We start from the raw sequence: 21,600 nt of genomic DNA on the forward strand, positions 1-21,600 counted from the left end.
AAGTGTCCTGGTTTTTCTGTCGATACCATATTCTTCCAGTACGTCAAAGAGTGTCTGTCTGTCTATAGAATCATATGCTTTTTTAAAGTCCACAAAGGTAACTACAGTGTTTCTTGCCTGTCTGACTTTCAAAAGTGTTCTCAAGTTCCAGATCTGTTCGATGCATGATCTCCCTTTTCTGAAGCCCGCCTGGTATTCCCCAATTTGCAGATCTGCTTGTGGTTCTAGTCTGTTTAATAGCACCTTAGAGAAAATTTTGTATGTAACTGGTACTAGCGAAATGCCTCTGTAATTGTTTGGATCTGATTATTATTATTATTATTATTATTATTATTATTATTATTATTATTTTTTTTTTTTTTTTTAAGAATCTGTTATAAAGTAAATGTTGGATATATCTGCAATGTCAGATCTAAGTTTAGTATCAAATGCAAGTGTAAGAAATCTGTGAGAATTCCCAAGGTAAACAATATGGTAAAAAAAGACATCAGATTAGAAGAAGTTTTTTAAAAAGAAAAATTCGCTTTCTCTTCAAGAAACAATATAAATATTTCAAACAACTGCAGAGGCACTTAACAGGACACCACCTAAAAGCTGCAAAAATTGAAAAGTTATGTAATTAGTTCTCATTACTCTAGGGCTGAATCAAAACACAAAAAGGTTGCTATTTACATCCACAAAAATCAGGTACTCTGCTGAACACTATTTTGAATGTCCAGCAGTAAAATCAAAGCCAAATACAGAGTTTATAGGACACCGGGAATAAGTATTCCAAAATTCCTGTACTTGCTAGAAATAGTTATAATAAAACTTTGTAATATAATGGGAAGTTTTTAACATTGACTTTCTATCAACTGATAACAATCATAAAATACTACACACATAAATTTGTAGGTAACGCATTAAATACAGCATTCTCTTTGTTGTACCTGTCTGCACCTCAATGTTTTCTCTATATGGTGGATAGCACTCTGTCCTTTTCATAATGTTGTTTTTATTTCATTCTGGACTTTTGATTGTTTGCTCTTACCTATAGATCCATTTCTAACATGAATAAATGGCTCCTGCAAGGAAATTTTTAACTACTTGTTTCATGACTCCACATATTTCAGTGAAGTTAAAACACAGACTATAATAAGTTCCATGGCTGATTGTGATAATCTGCACTAAGAGCTGTCTGTCAGTATGTTGATAATGAGATAATATTGCTGTTGTAATTAGAACATATCCCCTTTTTACTCTCCTACAGTATAATGTTCAGAAGAAATACCATTAGGGTGGTAAAAAGAACTACAGAAACAAGCAGTCTGACTGACTTAGGGAGTGGGCAATTTGAGCTCATGTACACCTGTGCATTAATTATATTCATAGCCAACAAGTTCATAGCCAAGAAGATTTTAAACAAACATACATTCACGATCATGGGATATAACATAACCAAATTTTTTGCAAAGGTGTTGCAACTCTGACAAAAGACACCAAAGGGGGTTCTCTAGTATAGGATAAAAGTTCATAATAAACGTCCTCTCAACTGAAAAAAGGACATTAATAAAGCAGAGCAGTTCAAAAAGAAATGTACATTTCATGTTGCATACTCTTGTGATCAATTTACCATGCCTACTATATAAATTTAAATTTGAGTGCTTATGTAATTATCTCACCAGTTTCCTAATGTTTATGATCTACAAAGCAGCACATAAATTTACAGTGCTGAATGCAACTGCTCTTACACAACATATCACGACTTATTCTGTTGAGAGGGCTACAACATCCCACAATGTTTGAAAATGACCGCATATCGAAAATGCAATCACAACAAGTAATGTTTTAACAGCCGAAAGAGGGATTATTTCAAATAAAAATTTCACAAAGAATGTGAACCCATTCATCATCATACTTCTGCATCAGATCTGCCGTTGAATGGTACTCTTGCAGATTTCCCAGAAATGTATCCATACTTAAAGAAATATTGAAAATTGAATGAAAATCAACACACAGAAAACTAAAGTGATGTGAATACATGACAAATAAGGTATGAAAGTGAAAACAACAGGAAGTTGGATTGAACAGGTTGCACAGTACAGATATTTTGGGAGCATGTTAGACAATATGTGGGTGAGTGGAACAGAGATATGACAGAGAACTGCAATGGCAAAGCAAGCTTTCCAGAAAAAGAAATGCTTATCATGCAGCAAAGTGGCATTAGCATTAAAGAATATGTTGATTAAATGTTTCATGTGGAGTGTTTTGTGCACATCTCTGGCAGCTGGATATTGAAGAAGAGAGAAAGAGACAAAATTGAAGCATTCAAGATGTGAGTTTGGAGGAGAATGAATAAAACAAAATCGTTGGATAAAGTGAATAACAGGAAACAAATGGAAAGGGTTAAAAGAGCAAAGAACTCTCCCAAGTCAATTTAAGAAAAGGAAAGCAAGCTGAGTGGGACATACTGTGACAAAAAGAAATTTTAGCAACACTTATCAAAGGTATAATCAAATGACAGAAGAAAATAGGAAGGGGAAGATTGAAAATGCTATATGATTTGAAAAGAATATCAGACCATGCAGCAGTTGGCCTGGAACAAGATTAGATGGAGGAGATAGTAAGTTGTGCCACTGAAATATTGTTGGCGTTTCAGATTGATACCTGATGTTTCACCCGAGAGTCATTTTTACAACTAGTATGCCAGGAAAGCCATGATAAACACACTTTTAATATTAATATCAATGGAATAATTATATCAGTTTATCTTTTTAGTGTTCTATTTGAATACTAGAACACTAAAAACACTTGAATACTCCCCCCCATGAACCAAGGACCTTGCCGTTGGTGGGGAGACTTGCGTGCCTCAGCGATACAGATGGCCATACCGTAGGTGCAACCACAACGGAGGGGTATCTGTTGAGAGGCCAGACAAACATGTGGTTCCTGAAGAGGGGCAGCAGCCTTTTCAGTAGTTGCAGGAGCAACAGTCTGGATGATTGACTGATCTGGCCTTGTAACATTAACCAAAACGGCCTTGCTGTGCTGGTACTGCGAACGGCTGAAAGCAAGGGGAAACTACAGCCGTAATTTTTCCCGAGGAAATGCAGCTTTACTGTATGATTAAATGATGATGGCGTCCTCTTGGGTAAAATATTCCAGAGGTAAAATAGTCCCCCATTCGGATCTCCGGGCGGGGACTACTCAAGAGGACGTCGTTATCAGGAGAAAGAAAACTGGCGTTCTACGGATCGGAGCGTGGAATGTCAGATCCCTTAATTGGGCAGGTAGGTTAGAAAATTTAAAAAGGGAAATGGATAGGATAAAGTTAGATATAGTGGGAATTAGTGAAGTTCGGTCGCAGGAGGAACAAGACTTTTGGTCAGGCGAATACAGGATCATAAATACAAAATCAAATAGGGGTAATGCAGGAGTAGGTTTAATAATGAATAAAAAAATAGGAGTGTGGGTTAGCTACTACAAACAGCATAGTGAACGCATTATTGTGGCCAAGATAGACACAAAGTCCATGCCTACTACAGTAGTACAAGTTTATATGCCAACTAGCTCTGCAGATGATGAAGAAATAGATGAAATGTATGACGAGATAAAAGAAATTATTCAGGTAGTGAAGGGAGACGAAAATTTAACAGTCATGGGTGACTGGAATACGGTAGTAGTAAAAGGGAGAGAAGGAAACATAGTAGGTGAATATGGATTGGGGGGAAGAAATGAAAGAGGAAGCCGCCTTGTAGAATTTTGCACAGAGCATGACTTAATCATAGCTAACACTTGGTTCAAGAATCATAAAAGAAGGTTGTATACCTGGAAGAATCCTGGAGATACTAAAAGGTATCAGATAGATTATATAATGGTAAGACAGAGATTTAGGAACCAGGTTTTAAATTGTAAGACATTTCCAGGGGCAGATGTGGATTCTGACCACAATCTCTTGGTTATGAACTGCAAATTGAAAGTGAAGAAACTGCAAAAAGGTGGGAATTTAAGGAGATGGGACCTGGATAAACTGACTAAACCAGAGCTTGTACAGAGTTTCGGGGAGAGCATAAGGGAACAATTAACAGGAATGGGGGAAAGAAATACAGTAGAAGAAGAATGGGTAACTTTGAGGGATGAAGTAGTGAAGGCAGCAGAGGATCAAGTAGGTAAAAAGACGAGGGCTAGTAGAAATCCTTGGGTAACAGAAGAAATATTGAATTTAATTGATGAAAGAAGAAAATATAAAAATGCAGTAAATGAAGCAGGCAAAAAGGAATACAAACGTCTCAAAAATGAGATCAACAGGAAGTGCAAAATGTGTAAGCAGGGATGGCTAGAGGACAAATGTAAGGATGTAGAGGCTTGTCTCACTAGGGGTAAGATAGATACTGCCTACAGGAAAATTAAAGAGACCTTTGGAGAGAAGAGAACCACTTGTATGAATATTAAGAACTCAGATGGCAACCCAATTCTAAGCAAAGAAGGGAAGACCGAATGGTGGAAGGAGTATATAGAGGGTTTATACAAGGGCGATGTGCTTGAGGACAACACTTGGTTCAAGAATCATAAAAGAAGGTTGTATACCTGGAAGAATCCTGGAGATACTAAAAGGTATCAGATAGATTATATAATGGTAAGACAGAGATTTAGGAACCAGGTTTTACAGGGAGCGAAAGGCTATTTACAATTTGTACAGAAACCAGATGGCAGTTATAAGAGTCGAGGGGCATGAAAGGGAAGATGTAGATGAAGACGAAATGGGAGATAGGATACTGCGTGAAGAGTTTGACAGAGCACTGAAAGACCTGAGTCGAAACAAGGCCCCAGGAGTAGACAACATTCCATTAGAACTACTGATGGCCTTGGGAGAGCCAGTCATGACAAAACTCTACCATCTGGTGAGTAAGATGTATGAGACAGGCGAAATACCCTCAGACTTCAAGAAGAATATAGTAATTCCAATCCCAAAGAAAGCAGGTGTTGACAGATGTGAAAATTACCGAACTATCAGTTTAATAAGTCACAGCTGCAAAATACTAACGCGAATTCTTTACAGATGAATGGAAAAACTGGTAGAAGCGGACCTCGGGGAAGATCAGTTTGGATTCCGTAGAAATGTTGGAACACATGAGGCAATACTAACCTTACGACTTATCTTAGAAGAAAGATTAAGAAAAGGCAAACCTACGTTTCTAGCATTTGTAGACTTAGAGAAAGCTTTTGACAATGTTAACTGGAATACTCTCTTTCAAATTCTGAAGGTGTCAAGGGTAAAATACAGGGAGCGAAAGGCTATTTACAATTTGTACAGAAACCAGATGGCAGTTATAAGAGTCGAGGGGCATGAAAGGGAAGCAGTGGTTGGGAAGGGAGTGAGACAGGGTTGTAGCCTCTGCCCGATGTTATTCAATCTGTATATTGAGCAAGCAGTAAAGGGAACAAAAGAAAAATTCGGAGTAGGTATTAAAATTCATGGAGAAGAAGTAAAAACTTTGAGGTTCGCCGATGACATTGTAATTCTGTCAGAGACAGCAAAGAACTTGGAAGAGCAGTTGAACGGAATGGACAGTGTCTTGAAAGGAGGATATAAGATGAACATCAACAAAAGCAAAACGAGGATAATGGAATGTAGTCAAATTAAATTGGGTGATGCTGAGGGAATTAGATTAGGAAATGAGACACTTAAAGTAGTAAAGGAGTTTTGCTATTTAGGGAGTAAAATAACTGATGATGGTCGAAGTAGAGAGGATATAAAATGTAGACTGGCAATGGCAAGGAAATCGTTTCTGAAGAAGAGAAATTTGTTAACATCGAGTATAGATTTAAGTGTCAGGAAGTCGTTTCTGAAAGTATTTGTATGAAGTGTAGCCATGTATGGAAGGAAACATGGACGATAACTAGTTTGGACAAGAAGAGAATAGAAGCTTTCGAAATGTGGTGCTACAGAAGAATGCTGAAGATAAGGTGGGTAGATCACGTAACTAATGAGGAGGTATTGAATAGGATTGGGGAGAAGAGAAGTTTGTGGCACAACTTGACTAGAAGAAGGGATCGGTTGGTAGGACATGTTTTGAGGCATCAAGGGATCACAAATTTAGTATTGGAGGGCAGCGTGGAGGGTAAAAATCGTAGAGGGAGACCAAGAGATGAATACACTAAGCAGATTCAGAATGATGTAGGTTGCAGTACAGGATAGAGCAGCATGGAGAGCTGCATCAAACCAGTCTCAGGACTGAAGACCACAACAACATTTGAATACTTGCACACACAGCCCACTCTGTGAATAATAACGTTTAGTGTGTGAATGTGTGTGTGCTTGTGTGTGTGTGTGTGTGTGTGTGTGTGTGTGTGTGAGAGAGAGAGAGAGAGAGAGAGAGAGAGAGAGAGAGAATGAATTTGATTGTGGCTTGCCTTATGTTGATATAAGATGCTTATTATGAAAGTTATTATCTAAATACTGAGTTCCTTCTTAAATGATTTGTTTATAGACTTGAATTTGAAATTTATACATTTTATTTCAGGCCATGTGCAATGGTGGTACCAGATTTTGAACTGATCTGTGAAATTATGTTAGTGGCAGAAGGTTTCCAAGAAGCACGCCTCTTGGCTCGTAAGTTCATCACTCTTTACACTCTGTGCCGGGAGCTGTTGTCCAAACAAGACCACTATGATTGGGGACTCAGGGCAATAAAGTCTGTGCTAGTAGTTGCTGGCTCTCTCAAGGCAAGTGCATTCAATTCTATATATGCCACTTTTCAGCCTTTTAAAGTAGCTCAGTGAAGGAAAGTAGTCATTATAATAGTTTAAATATTTGAAACAGTTCATCATTTTTACCCTTAGGATTATTCTGGGTTGGCTGTTTTATCCCTATTTTATTTTTGTAGGCTTTCCATCCATAATACACGCATAACAGTAATTATAGAAAAATCACTGTAAACTGTGGCACAGTATTCTGTTCTTATGTAAGAGATTATGGAATAAATCAATTCTAGTTACTCATGGTTTATAATTATTACCCTGAACGAAAGTAACTAGCTCCTTCTCCTTCCTAGATCCTAGGGTATATACATGCTGAACAACTAGGAAAAACTCTGAAATTTTTTTGTCCGGGAAGAAAACGGGGAAAAACCCGGGAATTTTTTAGAATTCTGAGAATTTTTCATTGTTTTAGTCTTCAGTTAAATTCTTGTAATTTTGACTGGTAAGAATTGATAAACAGCAAAATGTGTCAAAGGCTTTAGAACAAAGACTATGGAATAATTCATAACAATAAATTGCTGCTGATGAGCATGACATCATAACTGTTTAAATTAAGTTCGTTTGAGCAGCTGCCAGTGGGTTCACATTTATGTGCAGTTCAGTTATGCATGGGCAGTACCTTTTCCCGGTTCTGGCTACGTGAAGTGTGGCTGTTAGCTGTATCAGCAGTAGTAACAAGCAGCCAGATGCTACCCAGAAAAATTTATCTGGCGTACTCAAGCTGCCAGATTCGTGCATCCACAGAGCAGTCTGGGTTCTGGTGGGGAGGGGGTTAGTCTCCACGTGAGCTCTGTTTACATTTAGTGATTTTTCTCTTTTCCTCCTCATTTACAGTTCTCACGTCAAATGAAAACAAAACAGATTACTGTGGCTGGGAGCTGTTACATGAATTAAAATACCACTCACATAATTACAGAAGGCTAAAATGTGTTATTAGTTTCGGTTTTCTGATTCTATTTCATTTCCACATTTTTGTCAGTCAAGCGTTAATCACCTTGCAGAACAATGATGTTATTTTTGTCAGTTTGCTAAATAAATATGGCTTTTCTTAATCTTTTCCACGGAGGCAGTCAATTTATTAGAAATGAAGTGTTTCATTCCACACTTTTGGCTAGTTTCAACTGTTCACTTAATTTCAGGTGCACATTTTCATCTTCTGACATGTCTGGCATTATGCCATAATAAAGAACCAAACATGAGATAATAGGGTTCTGGTATTCCCAAGAAAATTTGCATCCCGAAAACTGCACTCAAAAGCTTAATATCAGGTTGGGCCTACTTTATTGTGAATCTGGACATATGAATGTGCACTTTAAGTCGAATTATGCATTTTAGTATGGTTTACAAAATTCTGATACTCCAGTATCATCTCTTCACACACACACACACACACACACACACACACACACACACACACACACACACACATACGAGTGCGAACATGTGAGCTTCCTACATCATCACAGATGCCCATCATAGATTTCCTTTTACACAAGATGAATTATATTACGATTGAGAATGTGCAATGAATTTCTTAAATCACAGAGTGTTTGACTCTCATTTAAAATTCAACACATTGAGGAGCAACTGCTTAGAAGAATTTCAAGCCCAGAAGGCCACATTTTAATGTTATTATTTAAAATTTTACTAGCACATTTGTGTGATGTACCTTAAAGTGCAACACACACAAAAAGACCAATATTATATGTGAAAGCTTAGCGTTTCTTGTAGCAACACCATGTGTGTTACTTCAAACCATTAACTTTTCCTATTTGTATGTTCACACAACTTAACAGTGACATTGCAGTTGGCTGACTACATCACATGTCCTATCCTCTGAATATCTGCTGTCATTAGCTGACTAGATCATGTGAAATGAGCTGTTGTTGGCTTACAGAACCGCATTTCAATCTCGATTTCAATGCTTCAGAAACTGTGTTTGGTGTAATTTGAATATATCCATTCAGCTTTGAGGAAACCTACACTGTCATTTATCATGGAAAAAGTGTATTTTTTACCTCAGAAGAACTTTATTTTCATTTGAGAAAAAGTTCTTTTTTAACTGGGAAATGTGGGAATTTTTTTCTTCTTTCCCGCATTTACACCCTGTCTCTACTATCTGTCACATACTATAATCTCATCCATCAGTGTCCCCATGTACCAGCACACTACTGTAAACTTTATATTGACGTGACTAAAGAGAATGAATGTTAGTTTACTGCTTACAAAGATTTGTTCTGAAGCCATAGTTAAGACACACTTCCTTCATTCTCTATGTTGGTACTGCACTATATAATTTATCTGTTTTTCATTAGCACCATTTTACTGCGTAACTAAACATAAAACACCTCTCAGGGATTAGGCCTCCAATTGGCAGACTGCTGCCTATACGGCAGTATGAGGAGCAACCTATGATTGTGGGACATTTGATCAGCATGCTGCCAATCCCTCCAGCCATTATGCCATTAGATGAATCATGATGATTCTGCTGCTTGTTAATTCAAGCAGCTGCTCATCTCCCCTCATGAGGCTGAGGGGACACTGCTCCCACACCCATATTCCACAATAAATCTGAGGAGGTACCAGGAATTGAACTCAGGTCCTTCTGCATCTAAGGCAGTGATGCTACCCATTCAGACAATACCACCAGTTCCACCATGCACTAAATAGATACTGTGCAATTGTGGTGAAGTAGTTTTCAAAGCCTGCAAGTGTTGATTGTATTCATTCAACTACTTCACAATCATACATTCTTTACCATACTCTTCTCATCTGCAAGGACATTCCCAGCACCACTTGCACCAGTGCAGTCAAACAAACGTCCAGTACCCTGTTGTTAAGGCACCTATTATCCTCTACTCCACAACTAACAAGCTAAAGATAGGTACAAAAAACCTTTACATAACACTAAGCAGGCTTTAACAGGATGACTACATCGACCACTCAACATCAACATCTGCTGTTAAACATTCTATTTGACTCCTGTTCTGTACCTGCTTGTACTCAATTCCTTCGGCAGATTTCTCGTACGCACTTAGACGTGTACATCATATGTGACTACACCACCTGTGTTGGGAAATCAGGGTACTATTGCTTGCCACATCCATTGCTACATGTTCTGCTGTGGCAGTGTTAAATACTGAGTAGGAATTTATGGGACTCATTGACCTAGGGTCTACATTCAGGTTGCAGAAAACCAGGAGTTCCCAAAGAATGGATGGGCTTCATCATCAGTCATCTATCATTGTAAGTTCATAGACTGTGGTCCAGGAGTAGCTTTTTTGACTCTAATCAGAAAGATACTGAATCTCAGTCTATCACTGTCACTTCTTAAATTTTAAATGAAAATCATCGGCAATGACAGATGAAGACTTTTAGTGTAGGAAACCCTCTTTCTGCCAGGCAGAGGAGTGGGTAAAAGTTCAGGGGACCCTTTCATTCTGTTCCTCCTGAAGGTGGAAGACAATGAGAAATCAGTGCATTAAAGATTCATAATACACTGATGAGCCAAAACATAGTGACCAACTGCTAAATAGTGAGTTGGACCACTTCTGGAACACAGCACAGTAATGATTCTGCCCGACATGAATTAAACACATTCTTAGTAGGCTTCTGGAGTTTGTGACATCAGATGTCCACTTTGACCATGACCCTTAAATTATGGATCAGTAGTTTTTAGTCACAGAGCTGGTGTCTAATAACGTCCCAGATATCTTTCTTTGAGTTCAGATCAGGTGAATTTGGTGGCCAACACATCAAAGTAAGTTCACTATCATGACCCTCAAACCACTGTAGCATGATTCTGGCCATGTGTCATGGACAGTTATTGTGCAGGAAGAAGCTTACACCACCAGAGAAGCTATCAAGTGTGAAGGGATGCAGATAGTCTACAATAATGTTCACATAGTTCACAGATGTCAGTATGGCCACAGGTCCCATGGTAGTCTAGGTGAATTTCTCCAATAGCATAATATACCTTCCCCACCAGCCAAACATCTATGGCACAATTCCTGTTTTGATCAGCCATTTGCATGGGTGATGGTGTAGCCAGACACAACAATTCACCAAGTGTAACAAGAAATGTGATTCATCTACGTGAATCATTTCTGTGCTCTAAGGTCCAGTCTCTATGATTCAGTGTCTACCACAATAGTAATTTATGTTCCAATTAGGTCAACATGGGAACACAAAGGGATTGTCCACTATGGAGCCTTCAACACTGTGGTGTGAACTATATGGAACACTTGTGTCTGTTGCAGCACTGTAGTGTGTCATGAGATCTGTCACAGATCGCCACTACCTCTGGCTTACTGAGTAGGGAAGCCTCTGATCTCCATTTTCTGTGATCAGACTTGACAACACCTTGTCACCTACTCATGAGTTCACTGTTCTTCAAACATTTTCTAAAGACACTCAAGACAGTAGCATGAGAACAGCCAACCAGCTTTGCCATGTCTGGGATCTACATCTACATCGATACTCTGCAAATCACATTTAAGTGCCTGGCACTTCACAATTCTCTATTATTCCAATCTCGTATAGCGTGTGGATAGATTGAACACCTATATCTTTCCGTACGAGCTGTGGTTTCCCTTATTTTATCATAGTGATCATTTCTCCCTATGCAGGTCGGTGTCAACAAAATACTTTCGCCTGGGAGGAGAAAGTTAGTGATTGGAATTTCATGAGAAGATTCCGCCACACTAAAAAAGCCATTGTTTTAATTATGTCCACCCCAAATCCTGTATCATTTCAGTGACACTCTCTCCCCTATTTCGCGATAATATAAAACATGCTACCCTTCTTTGAACTTCTTCGAAGTACTCCATCAATCCTTTGTGGTAAGGATCCCACACCACACAGCAGTATTCTAAAAGAGAATGAACAAGTGTTGTATAGGCAGTCTCCTTAGCAGATCTGTTACATTTTCTAAATGTCCTGCCAATAAAATGCTGTCTTTGGTTAGCCTTCCCCAGAACATTTTCTATGTGTTCCTGCCAATTTAAGTTGTTCATAATTATAATTTCTAGGTATTTAGTTGCATTTACACCCTTTAGATTTGACTGATTTATCATGTAACCAAAGTTTAACGGGTTCCTTTTAGCACTCATGCAGATGACCTCACACTTTTCATTATTTAGGGTCAACTGTAAACTTTTGTACCATACAAATATCATTTCTAACTCATTTTGCAATTTGTTTTGATCTTCTGATGAATTTACTAGTTGATAAACGACAGCATCATCTGAAAACAACCTAAGACAGCTGCTCAGATTGTCTCCCAAATCGTTTATATAGATAAGGAACAGCAAAGGGCCTATAACACTACCTTGGGGAATGCCAGAAATCATTTCTGTTTTACTCAATGACTTTCCATCAGTTACTACGAGTTGTGAACTCTGTGACAGGAAATCACAAATCCAGTCACATAACTGAGATGATATTCCATAAGCACTCAATTTCACTACAAGCCACTTGTGTGGTACAGTGTCAAAAGCCTTCCGGAAATCCAGAAATACAGAATCAATCTGAAATCCCTTGTCAGTAGCACTCAACACTCCATGCGAGTAAAGAGCTAGTTGTGTTTCTCAAGAACGATGTTTTCTAAATCCATTTTGACTGTGTGTCAATAGACCATTCTCTTCAAGGTAATTCATAATGTTCAAACACAATATATTTTCCAAAATCCTGCTGCATATCAACATTAATAATATGGGCCTATTACTTCTACTACCTTTCTTGAATACTGGTGTGACCTGGCAACTTTCCAGTCTTTGGGTATGGATCATTCATCAAGTGAACAGTTGTATACGATTGTTAAGTGTGGAGCTATTGCATCAGCATACTCTGAAATGAACCTAATTGGTATAGAGTCTGGACCAGAAGACAGTGATTTAAGTTGCTTCACTACTCTGAGGATATCTCATTCTATGTTACTCATGTTGGCAGCTGTTTCTGATTCGAATTCTGGAATATTTACTTTGTCGTCTTTGATGGAGGAATTTCAGAAGGTTGTGTTTAGCAACTCCACTGTGGCAGCACTGTCTTCGATATTATCTCCATTGCTATTTCACGGAGAAGGCATTGATTGTGTCTTGTTGCTAGCATACTTCACATACAATCAGAATCTCTTTGGATTTTCTGCCAGGTTTCGAGACAAAGTTTCATTGTAGAAACTATTATAAGCATCTTGTATTGAAGTCCGTGCTGAATTTCGAGCTTCTGTAAAAAATCATCAGTCTTGGAGATTTTGCATCTGTTTGAATTTGGCATGTTTGTTTCGTTGTTTCTGCAACAGTGTTCTGACAAATTTTGTGTACCAAGGAGGATCAGCTCATCGTTTGTTAATTTATTTGGTATAAATCTCTCAATTGCTGCCAATACTATTTCTTTGAATTCAAGCCTCATCTGGTCTACAAATATATTGTTAATTTGGAAGGAGTATAAATGGTCTCTCAGGAAGGAGTCAAGAGAATTTTTATCTGCTTTTTTGAACAGGTATATTTTTTGTTTACTTTTGGAGGATTTGGGGGTTACAATATTCCATCTCACTACGACAATCCTGTGTTCACTAATCCCTGTATCCATTTTGATGCTCGTTATTAACTCAGGATTATTTGTTGCTAAGAGGTCAAGTGTGTTCTCACAACCATTTACTATTGACGTGGGCTCATGAACTATCTACTCGAAATAATTTTCAGAGAATGCATTTAGCACAATGTTGGATGATGTTTTATGTGTAAATCTGAATTAAACCTGTATTTTTGCCAGCATATCGAGGGTAAATTAAAGTCACCACCAACTATCATTGTATGAGTCAGGTACGTCTTTGAAATCAAACTCAAGTTCTCTTTTAAACTTTCAGCAAATCATCTGAATTGGGAGGTTCGCAAAAGGATCCAATTATTATTATATTCTGGTTGCCAACAAGGCATTGGGCCATAATGATCTACCTTTTGCAAAAGTGTGTTAGTGGGTTTTCATGTGTATGGCCCCTGTAATTACTAAAATGATTTTTCATTTGTCTTTGCTCCATTAAGTTGCATTCAGTCTTGCAGTCATAATGTTTTGATTCATCAGTGTATGTGTCCACAGGAAATGCACCCTGTAATTAAAAATGCATCATAATGACTTTGATTGCAGATAGCATGCCGTTCAGATCTCTGGGAGAGGATTCCAAAGTTGAAGGTGACCATAAGAAAGACATTGAAAACTCAACCAGAGGTTAACGTTCTGTGATTTGGACTGGAATTTATGGTGTCTGACTGTTCTTGAGAAGGAAGAAAGTCTAAAAAGAGAAATCAAAAACTCTGTTAACATATAGTATGAATCAGTGGAGAGAAGTAGAAAGAAGATAGGAATTTGAGTAGGCCATGAGTCATTTTGTAATGAGAAGATGATAATGATTAGTGGGGTGCAAAAAACATTAAGAAAACATACCTCATTACCTCTTATACATTTACAAGGACTGAAGAGGTTGACAGGGTTTCTCAAACCATTCAAACATCTTTTTAATAAGTCGCTAGAAGAAGAGAAGTCACATCTGAAGTCAATGAGACAGCTCTGCAATAAGGTCCTTCTGGACAGTTAATAAGCACATAGTTCTATACATAATGAATTTTTCATCCTGCAGCTGAGTGTACACGGTTTTGAAAGTTTTTGACAGATGAAAATTGTGCACTGGACTAGGACTCTATTTCAGAACCTTGCCTTTTGTGGGCAGTGTTCTTACCATCTGAGCTATCAAGGCACAGTTTATCAGATGCAATATTATCCATTTCTGACTACTTAGGCTTACAAATCTTGATCAAGGCTCTTTTAATTTACAACTTGCATGAAATTTATTCCTTGTCTTATTTCTTGCAACCGTTTCTACTTTTATTTGAAAGCTGAAAGAATCCAAACTTCTGTAATGTATCTGTTAGCTTTATGTTGTTGGCTTACTGTTACTTAATATCCTCATGTTGTAACCTCACTCAAGTCCAAATCCAAAAGCATGGTCATCAGATAAATATCCCTAAAAGCAAATTTATTATTAACACCACTGTGCAGTGTACAGTTAGAACAGGACTGAACTTCTGGATGGAGAGTGAAGCTATTTATACAAACATCAAATGTTCCACAGTATACAAACATTTCAAACATATTTCAAGAAACTTCCAGAAACAATGATAACAAATATTTGCTGGTGGTTGGGTTTGAAGTGGTGACCCACAACACATCAGCCAGTGAGACTAACTGCTATGCCAGATAGTATGCACTAAAGCTTGTGGCATTGCTCCCTCTTCTGGAGAAACAGCAATTCACAGTTTCAGGAAGTCTCATTGGAGCCTTTTCAGAAGCTCTCATTGGAGCCAACTACAGCCTCCTGGATCTGGATCTTTCCAGTGTTCCTTTATATGGTGCCAGTGGTTGATCCTAATATTCTGGTCATCTTGTTACATCCTTCTTAACAAGATGAGTGTCGGAGGTAGGTAGCCCCTCTTGTTAGAGTTTCATGATTATTGACTGGGTCTTCAGTTTCCATGAACCTTTCTGATAGTACTACTTTACAAATAGGCATAAAATTCCATGCGAAGTCTTCCAGGCAGTACCTCATTGCTCGGTCTTTCTCCTGGATGTCCAGGATCTGTATGCAAACAAGCTACACTCCTCCTTTGGTCCTGGTGACGAGGTTTTCCACAAAGTCATCCTGAGTTTTGTCTGGTCGAAATGGGAGGAACAGTGTATTTGTTACTTTTCCAGCCCAATTACTTTGGAGCAGAAAAACAGTCTGAAGCCTCTGTAGTGTTGCTTTGGAGTGCTGAATGTGAATGTCATGATGGGCAGTACTGTATCCCAGTCTCTGCTCACTACCAGTATACATTGAGAGCATGTCTGCCAGTGTCTTAATGAAGCATTCTGTGTTGCAAGTTGAAATTACCTCTGACACTAGCCTCAACTGGAAAACTTTTCCGTGAACAGAGATCAATGCACAGGGTGCTCCTTGCTTCAAAATGATGTCTTCCACAAGGAATTTTGTAGTTTCCCTATCTTTGGCAGTTGGCACAGCTACGGTGACAGCAGAGTGGGTGAGATAGTCAGTGCTGACTATTTTATCCTATGATTCCCATTTGTCAACTTTTGAGTTTTCCCCGTAGGTTGATTCCAATTCTGCGGAATTATGCTGCTTCAGGCAGGATTGGTACCAAATGCACCAGACGTGGTTGCAGCATATACTTCCATTGTTGGCCTTCCTTACAGTGGTTGGCATAGTGTCTTAACAGCTTGTTCAGTTTTTAATTAGCCCTGAGGTGAGAGGGAGAGAGCAAGTGTGGAAGCTTGAGCATTGACACAACCTTTCTTCATATCATAAGGTCATTTAACATAATGCCCAACAAAGTGACAATAATGATAACAAACTGTTCACAGCGTAATGACTATTGCAGCACCACACATTGGCACATCCATAAGTTGACAGCAATTGGAAAACGTTACGAAAACTTTTGAACAACAACCAAAAATACCTGATCAAAATGTCACCAACATCAAAACAAGATGAATTATTCCTGGTGGAGGCAGTGACTGCTAATGAACGGAGTATGGGGACTGTACAATCTGACCTTCCTGTGTCCTGCACACTGTCCAAAACAAATATTCTGCGGTAAATCCATTTTCTTTTCATTACACAGATGGTACTTTTACCTGTCAGTTTTCTCACCATCATTTTACTTTAAAAATAAAGTAACATTAAGTTAGTAATTTTATTTATATCAGTATGGAGTTTGTTTACTTGTAAGCATACCACCTGAAATGGCTTTGCATACCACTAGTGGTACACAAGTAGTTTGCCAAATATGGTCAAACTTGATGATGGCCCAAACAACTGCAAGCACTCTTTATCACTTGTAAAGTAAACTCTCTCCTTTTCAGCATCTTCCTGAATTTTCTCTAGGACTACATCTGTTCCACAACTGTTAGCATTGGTGTCAAGTTCTGTGTTGTCATTGTTGTCATTTAATGCTGTGACAAGAGAAAATGTTAGTGCCTCCTTAAGGACATCGAATGATCTTTCTTGCATCTTGTTCCAGGAAACTTTGGTGCCTTCCTGCAGTAGTCTTGCAAGGGATGTATCATGGTACAGAAATCCTATATGAATCGCCGGTACTACAAACACATTCACAATGGTTTACTTCTATATTTGGTAATTATTATCGTTCTTGTGAAAAATGTATAGAAATGTGTAAAGCTTCATCTCTGACAACGTTACAACATTAGAATACTGATTGAGGAAAAAAGGGGAGATATTTATCACTCTTCCTATAAACCATGGAAATGCAAATTCTCTTGTATCTGGTTGTGATTATAACATCTAACAATTAATACAATAATGCTCCTGCATGCAACAGACATCTTACCTTGTCTTGCTGCTGCAGCTATGAGAATATTCTGCATCCAGCAATGTGCTAAACTAATTCAAAAGAAATGCTGCATCCATGTAGAGTGCAATGCATGGCCACAATAGAATGTTCAGGGTGGGTTTGGGCAACAAGCCTTAAGTGGCAAAAAAAAAAACTGAAAGGAACCAATAAAAACTTCTAATTTACTATATTCTGAAAATTGAAAATTTAAACACTGACAGACATTGCTCAGATCTTTCCTTTTCTTCCACAGTTTGATTAGCAACAACTTTAAATATTCCAATATGTCTGTAGTCAATAATCACTTATCTGGTCATAACAAAGATAAAAATGTTACTCTCAATGTATGCATACACAAATCTGATAAAATCACTCCAGTGCACAAGGAAGCATCAACTACATGCAGCAAAAAGACAAATTACCAAAAATCCTCAACTAATACTAAAGTCTCCTCCAGTGCTACTAGCACAGTTGTGGCAGGCTGTGACCTAATTTGTCGGCAGCTTCTCTCCACTGCAGGCTGCGTCCAACTACTAACAACAATTGTTCGCTCACTACCACTCGCAACAATAATATCTCAGAGTTTATGTATGTGCACCACAGCACAATCAGTGTCCAACTTTCCAAATAAATACTAATTTACTGTATGATTAAATGATGATGGCATCCTCTTGGGTAAAATATTCCGGAGGTAAAATAGTCCCCCATTCGGATCTCCGGGCAGGGACTACTCAAGAGGATGTCGTTATCATGAGAAAGAAAACTGGCGTTCTACAGATCGGAGCGTGGAATGTCAGATCCCTTAATTGGGCAGGTAGGTTAGAAAATTTAAAAAGGGAAATGGATAGGTTAAAGTTAGATATAGTGGGAATTAGTGAAGTTCAGTGGCAGGAGGAACAAGACTTTTGGTCAGGTGAATACAGGGTTATAAACACAAAATCAAATAGGGGTAATGCAGGAGTATGTTTAATAATGAATAGGAAAATAGGAATGCGGGTAAGCTACTACAAACAGCATAGTGAATGCATTATTGTGGCCAAGATAGATACGAAGCCCACACCTACTACAGTAGTACAAGTTTATATGCCAACTAGCTCTGCAGATGACGAAGAAATTGAAGAAACGTATGATGAAATAAAAGAAATTATTCAGATACTGAAGGGTGATGAAAATTTAATAGTCATGGGTGACTGGAATACGGTAGTAGGAAAAGGGAGAGAAGGAAACGTAGTAGGTGAATATGGATTGGGGGGAAGAAATGAAAGAGGAAGCCGCCTTGTAGAATTTTGCACAGAGCATGACTTAATCATAGCTAACACTTGGTTCAAGAATCATAAAAGAAGGTTGTATACCTGGAAGAATCCTGGAGATACTAAAAGGTATCAGATAGATTATATAATGGTAAGACAGAGATTTAGGAACCAGGTTTTAAATTGTAAGACATTTCCAGGGGCAGATGTGGATTCTGACCACAATCTCTTGGTTATGAACTGCAAATTGAAACTGAAGAAACTGCAAAAAGGTGGGAATTTAAGGAGATGGGACCTGGATAAACTGACTAAACCAGAGTTTGTACAGAGTTTCGGGGAGAGCATAAGGGAACAACTAACAGGAATGGGGGAAAGAAATACAGTAGAAGAAGAATGGGTAACTTTGAGGGATGAAGTAGTGAAGGCAGCAGAGGATCAAGTAGGTAAAAAGACGAGGGCTAGTAGAAATCCTTGGGTAACAGAAGAAATATTGAATTTAATTGATGAAAGGAGAAAATATAAAAATGCAGTAAATGAAGCAGGCAAAAAGGAATACAAACCTCTTAAAAATGAGATAGACGGGAAGTGCAAAATGTGTAAGCAGGGATGGCTAGAGGACAAATGTAAGGATGTAGAGGCTTATCTCACTAGGGGTAAGATAGATACTGCCTACAGGAAAATTAAAGAGACCTTTGGAGAGAAGAGAACCTCTTGTATGAACATCAAGAGCTCAGATGGAAACCCAGTTCTAAGCAAAGAAGGGAAGGCAGAAAGGTGGAAGGAGTATATAGAGGGTCTATACAAGGGCGATGTACTTGAGGACAATATTATGGAAATGGAAGAGGACGCAGATGAAGATGAAATGGGAGATACGATACTTTGTGAAGAGTTTGACAGAGCATTGAAAGAACTGAGTCGAAACAAGGCCCCCGGAGTAGACAACATTCCATTGGAACTACTGACGGCCTTGGGAGAGCCAGTCATGACAAAACTCTACCATCTGGTGAGCAAGATGTATGAGACAGGCGAAATACCCTCAGACTTCAAGAAGAATATAATAATTCCAATCCCAAAGAAAGCAGGTGTTGACAGATGTGAAAATTACCGAACAATCAGTTTAATGAGTCACAGCTGCAAAATACTGACGCGAATTCTTTACAGACGAATGGAAAAACTAGTAGGAGCCGTCCTCAGGGAAGATCAGTTTGGATTCCGTAGAAATGTTGGAACATGTGAGGCAATTCTGACCCTACGACTTATCTTAGAAGCTAGATTAAGGAAAGGCAAACCTATGTTTCTAGCATTTGTAGACTTAGAGAAAGCTGTTGAAAATGTTGACTGGAATACTCTCTTTCAATTTCTGAAGGTGACAAGGGTAAAATACAGGGAGTGAAAGGCTATTTACAATTTGTACAGAAACCAGATTGCAGTTATAAGAGTCGAGGGGCATGAAAGGGAAGCAGTGGTTGGGAAGGGAGTGAGACAGGGTTGTAGTCTCTCCCCGATGTTATTCAATCTGTATATTGAGCAAGCAGTGAAGGAAACAAAAGATAAATTCGGAGTAGGTATTAAAGTCCATGGGGAAGAAATAAAAACATTGAGGTTCGCCGATGACATTGTAATTCTGTCAGGACTTGGAAGAGCAGTTGAACGGAATGGATAGTGTCTTGAAAGGAGGATATAAGATGAACATCAACAAAAGCAAAACGGGGATAATGGAATGTAGTTGAATTAAGTCGAGTGATGCTGAGGGAATTAGATTAGGAAATGAGACTTAAAGTAGTAAAGGAGTTTTGCTATTTGGGGAGCAAAATAACTGATGGTCGAAGTAGAGAGGATATAAAATGTAGACTGGCAATGGCAAGGAAAGCGTTTCTGAAGAAGAGAAATTTGTTAACATCGAGTATAGATTTAAGTGTGAGGAAATCAATTCTGAAATTATTTGTATGGAGTGTAGCCATGTATGGAAGTGAAACATGGACGATAAATAGTTTGGACAAGAAATGAATAGAAGCTTTCGAAATTTGGTGCTACAGAAGAATGCTGAAGATTAGATGGGTAGATCACATAACTAATGAGGAAGTATTGAATAGGATTGGGGAGAAGAGAAGTTTGTGGCACAACTTGACCAGATGAAGGGACCGGTTGGTAGGACATGTTCTGAGACATCAAGGGATCACCAATTTAGTATTGGAGGGCAGGGTGGAGGGTAAAAATCATAGAGGGAGACCAAGAGATGAATACACTAAGCAGATTCAGAAGGATGTAGGTTGCAGTAAGTACTGGGAGATGAAGACGCTTGCACAGGATAGAGTAGCATGGAGAGCTGCAGCAAACCAGTCTCAGGACTGAAGACCACAACAACAACAACAACTAATGTACAACTTTCAACATTAAGAGAAGTCTTCTCGCATCAGGAATATGCCGAGATGATGGAAAATCTGTGACTGCTGCTATTTTCTCTGGTTCAGGATATATCCCATCATCAGTTGCTAGATGCCTAGAGATTTTCATTTCTAGGGCCACAAATGAGCATTTTTTGGATTCAGGTAGAGGCCTGCATTCACGGTACTCTTCAGCATGATTGTCAGGTACCTTAGATGTTGTTTAACTGAAATCCAGATAGCAAATCAAGGTGTTCATTCAAGGTATTGAAGCAGGTTGTCCATCATATGTTTGAAGGTGGCTGAAGCAATACAGAGTCCAAATGTCATAACTTAAAACCCACAGAGGCCATCAGGATGTATGAAAGCTGTCTTTCTGCAGTCAACCTCAATTTTCCAGTAGCCTGTCTCGAGTTCATAGCTGAGAAATAATATGCTCCAAGTAGTCTAAGGTGTCATCAAAGCACAGCAATGAATAGACATCCTTTTTTGTGATTTTGTGCAGTCATTGGCAATCTGTACAGATGCCATTTGCCACCCTTCTTCTTTACAAGGACCACAGGAGGGGACCATGGACACTCTCAAGATTCAGTGATTTCATCTTCCAGTGGCTTCTTCACTTCTTCCCAAATTATCCATCACTCAGCTGGTAACATTATAAGAGTGTTGCCTAATTGGTGGATCATCCCAGTGTTGATACTGTGTTGTACAGTGAGCCGCTGGTCTATCTTTTCTACACTCTGGATTTGAAAGCATCCAAAAATTCATGCAGAATGACTTATAAGTTGCTGACATTGCTCCTCACTCAAGCCATATCCTATTGGC

General features: G+C 38.6%; 1 protein-coding gene across 1 annotated transcript in view; it reads left to right on the top strand.

The window, feature by feature from the left end:
* Positions 1–21,600, top strand: part of LOC126195528 (dynein beta chain, ciliary-like) — a 930,907-nt gene that overhangs the window by 684,745 nt on the left and 224,562 nt on the right. Inside the window, exon 41 of the mRNA XM_049934154.1 lies at positions 6,504–6,705. Within this exon, the coding sequence (XP_049790111.1) occupies positions 6,504–6,705 (202 nt within the window). The remainder of the gene's footprint in view (positions 1–6,503; positions 6,706–21,600) is intronic.

Source organism: Schistocerca nitens, chromosome 7 (assembly GCF_023898315.1).
Source record: "Schistocerca nitens isolate TAMUIC-IGC-003100 chromosome 7, iqSchNite1.1, whole genome shotgun sequence".
Taxonomy (NCBI): Eukaryota; Metazoa; Arthropoda; class Insecta; order Orthoptera; family Acrididae; genus Schistocerca; species Schistocerca nitens.